This window comes from Nicotiana tomentosiformis, chromosome 3 (assembly GCF_000390325.3).
Source record: "Nicotiana tomentosiformis chromosome 3, ASM39032v3, whole genome shotgun sequence".
NCBI classification, from domain to species: Eukaryota; Viridiplantae; Streptophyta; class Magnoliopsida; order Solanales; family Solanaceae; genus Nicotiana; species Nicotiana tomentosiformis.
Window position 1 is genome coordinate 146,195,859 of NC_090814.1, and position 6,984 is coordinate 146,202,842.

The 6,984-nt window shown below is 34.3% G+C and overlaps 1 protein-coding gene across 1 annotated transcript; it reads right to left on the reverse strand.

Moving 5' to 3' along the window:
• Positions 1-3,469: 3,469 nt before the first annotated feature.
• LOC138908638 (uncharacterized) lies at positions 3,470-6,108 on the reverse strand. Its single transcript, XM_070199320.1, has 5 exons — positions 6,032-6,108; positions 5,458-5,760; positions 4,717-5,286; positions 4,089-4,552; positions 3,470-3,771 (listed from the first exon to the last, which is right to left on the reverse strand). Exons 1-5 carry the CDS (start codon positions 6,106-6,108, stop codon positions 3,470-3,472), a joined length of 1,716 nt encoding a protein of 571 aa, XP_070055421.1.
• Between the last annotated feature and the right edge of the window lie 876 nt (positions 6,109-6,984).

Consider the following 6,984-nt stretch of genomic DNA (forward strand, 5'->3'; position numbering starts at 1 on the left):
ACTATCAGCTATCTCCCAAAGGCCAAAAATGATCTGTTAGCCGTCCGAAACTCACCCGATTCCCTCGGGATCTCAACCAAATACACCAACAAGTCCTATAACATTATACAAACTTAGTCAAAACCTCAAATCACATCAAACAATGCTAAAACCACGAATCATACTCCAATTCAAGCTTAATGAAACTTAAAATTTCTAACTTCTACATTCGATGCCAAAACCTATCAAATCAAGTCCTATTGATCTAACATTTTGCACACAAGTCATAAATAACATAATAAAGCTATGAAAAATTTCGGAACTAGATTCCGACCCCGATATCAAAAATTTAACTCCCTAGTCAAATTTCCAAACTTAAATTTCTGTTTTAGCTATTTCAAGTCTAATTTAATTACGGACTTCCAAATAAAATTACGAACACGCTTCTAAGTCCAAAATCACCATACAGAGCTATTGAAATTATCAAAATTCTATTCCGGGGTCGTTTATGCATAGGTCAACATCCAGCCAACTTTTTAACTTAAGTTTTAAACTTTGGAACTAAGTGTTCCAATCCATTCTAAAAACCTCACCGGACTTGAACTAACAACCCCGGTCAGTCACATAATAATTATAAAGCATAAATTGAGCAGTAAATAGCAAGGAACGGGATTCTGAAAGTAAAAATGACATGTTGGGTTATTATAATAAGGATGTTGCAGAGAATAATTTTGGTAGTGAGGAAGTTATGGAGAAAAATATTGGCAGTGAGGAAGTTGTAAAAAAAAATATTGATATTGAGGTAAGTCTAGAGCAAACTGTTGATGTTATGGAGGGTGTGGTGAAGGATTTTATAGAAGCTGAAAAAAGTAGTAAAGGAGTTGGTGATGACGAAGCCTGGATTGAGGATGCTGAGCCTGAAATCACTGCAACCACCCAGAAGTTTTGTGACAAAAATACTACTAATATGGGGAGTTTGGTGGAGGATTCTGTATAAGTTAATGTTAAAAATAGTTGTGAGGAAGTTGTTGAGGACAATGGCTGGACTAGTGATGCTGAGGCTCAAATAACTGCAATCACCCAAAAGTATTTCAATCAAAATATTGTACATGGTGATTGTTTAGGAGTGGAGAAAAATATTGCCACTATGCAGGAAGATCGTATAATTGTTATTGATCATGACACACCTAAAATAATCACTAGAGAAAGGAAACCAGCAGGGGTCATAAAATCACCATTCAGGAACACATTTGACTCTGGTGGCACCATCCAAATTGTTTAAAATAAGCCAACTAAGTCAAAGAAGCCCATCTTGACTATAAAGTATCCTTTTCTGGGAAATGTTGACAATCCTGTTGATTTTAAAATATTGTGTAAGTGGAACACTTACATCAATAAAGGCTTAAGGACTAATGCACCGTAAGTTTTATGTTTCAGTTTTTTTTTTCTTTTTTTTTTCTTGTTTTTTTTTCGTGTTTCATGTTATGAACTATATCTTTTTATCGTGATTCATCAGGGACGGTGTTTATACAGAGATTAGTAATAAGATAAATAAAATCTTTGAATTATGAGTTGATGATATTGGAGAAAAAAATGGTTCTTCACATTTGCATATCCCAGCCTACCCGTGTGTGATTCAGTAAGTCAACGCTTTAACTGTAAAATATAAATTGGTGATATACATTTTAGTTTTCTCATACTGTAATTTTCTGACTATGTGTGTTTATTCTTCATATTTCAGCATATTGATGTTATTTTTTACTATTTGAGAAAGAAAGGAAAGTACGGTGTTGATGTTCAAGTAAGATTCACAACTACCGACTGTTGGTTTAACTGCTTGATTTCGAATTTGTACAAGGAGTTTTTGGAGAAAAACAGAGACATGAATTTGATTACTGAAACATATCCAATTACTGAGTATATACTTGGGTATTTTTTAAGATGTAATGTTCCTTGGTGTATTGTTGATGAATTCCTTTTCCCTATAAATATGTCTGTTAAGTGGCATTGGATATTGGCGAGACCGTCATTCAAAGATCTGCACATTTATGTATACAATTCCATGAGTGGAGCGCGGAAGAATAGTGCAGTTCGGAGATCAATTGAGCCATACTCAGTGTTGCTCCCATATTTCCTTCATCGTATTGGTTTTTGGGACACAAAGTAGAATCCTATAGGAATCCCCGCCATTGATCCTTTCGAGATTCATCTCGTTGATGGGTTGCCAACGCAAGATACCACGTAAATTATTATTAAATATTTCTGATTTTTATTCAATTTTTGTACATGAATTCCTATTTGGATATTATACTAACTTATTCAACGTTTATGTGTGAACTTATATATTGCTATGGGATTATGTAGTGAATAAACAAAGAGGACATGCAGTTAGTGATGATGAGTCTACTGGTAGATTGAAGGATCTCACAAAAAAGGATAACAAGAAAAAGACAAGTCGCATTCCGTTGTTGATGACAAGGCTTTGAAGGATAGCAAGAAAAAGGGCAAGACGCATGCCGTTTGTGATGACGAGCCTATGAAGGATATCAAGAAAAAGAGCAAGTTGCATACCGTTGGTGATGACGAGACTTTGTAGGATATCAAGAAAAAGGGCAAGTTGAAGGGCAAGAAAAAGGGATAGTTTAGCAGAAAATTCACATGTAGTTTTAAGATGAAGTAGTTTGGTTATGATATTGTCTTATGATTGGATACAGTTGCATACTTATATCACGTTTTATGCTATTTGTTTTGGGATGTTTTTGTAAAATATGTTTGAAATGCTAATGTTGAATATTACTTTTAATTGTGACTTGTTTGTTTTCAGTTAATAGTGAAATTAGGAAAGTTTCAGATTTTGTGTAGTTTTGACTTTTCTACAGTTTTAGTTTTATAATTTATACAGTTTTAATCTGTTTCGACAGGTTTTGCAAATTTAGATGGTGTTGCTACGTTATTATAGGATGTTTTGTGAATGAAATTTTGGGGGCAGCTAAACTGTATAGCGCCAGTCTATTTTGTATAATTTTTGTATAGTAATAGTCCTTTTGTATATGTTTTGTATAGTGACAGACTCTTTTGTATATTTTTTGTATAGTGACATCTATTTTGTATATGTTTTGTATAGTGACTATTTATTTTGTATGTTTGTATAGGAAGAAAATATTATATATAAATTGTATAATGACAGTCTATTTTGTATATATGTTTTGTATAATGACAGTTTATTTTGTATATATTTTGTATAGTGACAATATCTTTTGTATATATTTTGTATATTGTCATCTATTTTGTATAATGTTTTGTATAATGACATCCATAATAGTATTTGGAATAAAACTCCTACCATTACTTTCATTACGACAAAAAGTAGGATCTTTATTCATACATCAGAAAGAATCTGATTGCAAATCTCATTATTTTTCCAATATTCTAATTTTAACATTCACAAGGGAAACTGTTACAAAATACTAAATCATTGTAGCAACATCTACTAGTTGTCTTGAGCATTCCTGCATGTTCTTCTGTTGTGTCCTTGTTTTTCACATAGTCCACAGGTAACTGTTTCAGTATACGGATATTCATAAAGTCCCTTGCGTCGCGACATCGTTGGTCTTCTTGGTTTGCCCTTCACTATCAGTGCTAGGACCACATTATCTAACACCTTTGTTGGAAGGTCCCATGTAGTTTCATCCGGAAGTGGATTAACTGGCACTTCATATGTCTTCTTGAAGTATTCCTTGGTGTAATAGGCAGAACAATATTTGGGTGCTTCTATGTATGTGTAGTCCAATACTGCTATAGCATGTGGACAAGGAATCTCATCCACTTGAAATCGTTTGCACTAGCATTCCTTTTTTTGCATGCAGACTATGTTCCGCCTTTGTTCAGCATCCATTACTACATATACATAATCGGTTGAAGGCCTCACCTAAATTTAAATAGATATCATTAGTAAAAGAGGGATATGACAAGTATTAATGCACTTTTGTTAAAGTATGTTATTCAGGCGTATGAAGTAAGACATGATAAAAGAATATTTATCGTCATCTTCTGCGACAAATAGCTATTTTCCTTCAGTATTTTGCTATATGTTTTTCCTAGGCCAGTACATGTACTCATTGCAGTCATTCTATTTGTATTATTCCATTCCATAACCAAATTCATCATGTAATCTAGCAAACTCATGTTTGGTAGCTCTCTTGCCTCTCCCTTTCTTGCATTGAGTGACTCGGCAATATTTGAAGTAATCATCATGGATATATTAACAGTGGAATGTGCTATGGAGCACTTTTCATAACTAACTTGGAACAGGTAACCCCTTGCCCTCTTATCAGTGCTGTCCATATCTTGCATGAGGAGATTAAAATCTTCAATTTTGTATGCTCTGGCCATTGCAAAAAATACTTCCCTCAGCCGGTCATGGTTCTTCTTGAATTGCTTCTTTATGTTATTCCAAATATGATAGATGCATACACGGTTAGATATCTCTGGATACACAATCGAAGCACCCCTCAATATGCTTGCATGATGATCGGATACGATGCACATCCTTTCCCTTTCCCCAAAAGCCTGTCTAAACATTTCAAAAAACCATTCCCAGGAAGCATCATTTTCAGAATCGACAACAGCGTATGCTAGTAGAAAACTTTTACCTTGTTAAGCAAATAAGAAAGCATCCACATGTTATTTTTATTATACACGTATAAGAACTATCTATACCATATATAATTATTATACGAGTCTGCGACATATTTATCTGCCGCATCTTGTGCGCTAGCTGTTAACATTGTTCCCCTGTGTGATGATTTGAGGAATGTCCCATGAACCACTACAATAGGGTAGCAGTATTTCCATACTATGATTGATGCATTTAGTGCGACAAAAACATACATGAAGCGCCTGTCCTCTGATTTATGTAACATTGTGAAAGATCCAGGATTTGTCATATTTATCATATACAAGTGACCCGGCAGTTTTCTATAAGCTTCGCGTGGTATCCCTCCTAGCAGTTCAAATGCCTTTTCTTTTGTTTTATAAGCTTTTACGTAACTCATATTAATCCCATACTGTTGTTTCATGTCACTCATGATGTCTGCCGGAGTGTATATTATTTTTGGATTCGCATATTTGTTGCAAATCATATTTGCAATGGCTGACGAAGTAGCATGACGTTGTGAAAATAGTCTACTCGTCTCTGGGAAAGTGTGAACAACATTGAACCCTCTAACCTTGAAGACATTTGATTTGTGTAGACTTGAAGATCTAAGACTCCATTTGCAACCTTTATCCACGGATGTAAGACAATACCTATTTAAAATATAATATTATGATAATGTACTTCTTCGGATTTTTACACTTGTGTCTCAAATAAACAAGCAGTATAAATATGCAATCTCATTATATAATAATTATAAATTTTTTTACAAGCAGTATACACAAAATTACAGAGAAGTGCAATCTCATAAGTAGAAATCATACCTTGTTGTAGATGATCTATCCACTATAAATTGACATTTTTCTCGTATTGTGTAGTGCTTTATTACACTAATGAGTGTTTCTTTATCCCAATACAGCTGGCCTTCTGCAATTTCTTCATGTTGTGGATTGTCTATTATACAATTTCTCTTCAATATCTCAATTTTGTCTTCTTTTTCATGATTATCCACCATCTCAACAATATTAGTTCCGTGTACTTCTTCTACGTTCTCACATTGTAAACCAGCTGAAGTTGTTGCGAGTAAGTTGCCACCGAAGTATGAACTTGAATATGAGCATTCAGCACTTGAATACACAGTTTTCAACGTTATGCATAATGGATATTCAGTGATATCCAGGTTTTACTTTTTCATCTCCATATCCAAGTGCACACTCATATCATTGTATATTGGAAATGCTATATAGCCATCCTTCAGTGTATATTTTATCTCCATCCCACTTGTAATTGAATTTTACCCAATTACTTGTATATCTCATCAACAAAATACTCATAGCTATAGTCTGAATTGATCAGCACACCATTAACAAGGAAATTTACAAATTTACTCTCACTTACCCATTCACCACTGTGTTGAAAAACATCGGAATCAAAATTAGAACAGTAGTTCCAACATTCACAATCTCCATAGACATTATGTCACGATCCAAAATCCGTTAAAGGTCGTGATGGCGCCTGACACCATTGTCAGGCAAGCCAACACTAAATAGTTAATTAAATCCTCATTTTAAATATTTTTTGAAATCATAAATTTCCTTAATTTTAACTAGTAAAATGTAATTTTTACAACATAAATAATAATGTTTTCAAATTTTCAATACTGAATATCCCGTAATCATCTCAAAACCCAGTGTCACAAGTGCATGAGCATTAACTAGGAAATAAAATAAAGTACAGCAACTGTCCAGAATACAAATTGGACAGGAGAGAAAAATGTAAATACTCTGAAGGAGACTTTGCTAGTTGCGGATCGTACATAAGATGCAGCTCACCTAAGTCCCCGCATCAACCACACAGATGCGCCCATGAGGCCACTACATGTTTATATGCATATAGAACAAAATGTACAGCAAATGTAGTATGAGTACGAAAACAACGCATAACCAGTAAGTATCCAGTCTAATCTTGAAGAAGTAGTGACGAGAGGTCGACTCCGACACTTAGTAAGGCCAACAATAATATACCAATAATATGATTAATCATGGATTTTATAAACCGATTGTAAGCTCAATAATATGAGGCAAGTAAGCGATTCTTTTTTTAATAGGGGATTTCCAATTTTTATTTTCACCTTTTAAAAAGTTATATCTCAGGCCAATGAGGCCACATCAATTATCAAAAATTCCCAAGCAATCAATTAAGTCATGCGCAAATCATGCCGAGGTCGTACGGCCCGATACAACATAATATTTAAATTGTGCACTGCCAGAGGGTCGAACAACGTGAACCATAGATGTATCTATTACCCCGCTAGCGAATCATACATGCGACACGGTCAAATATAAATTCAA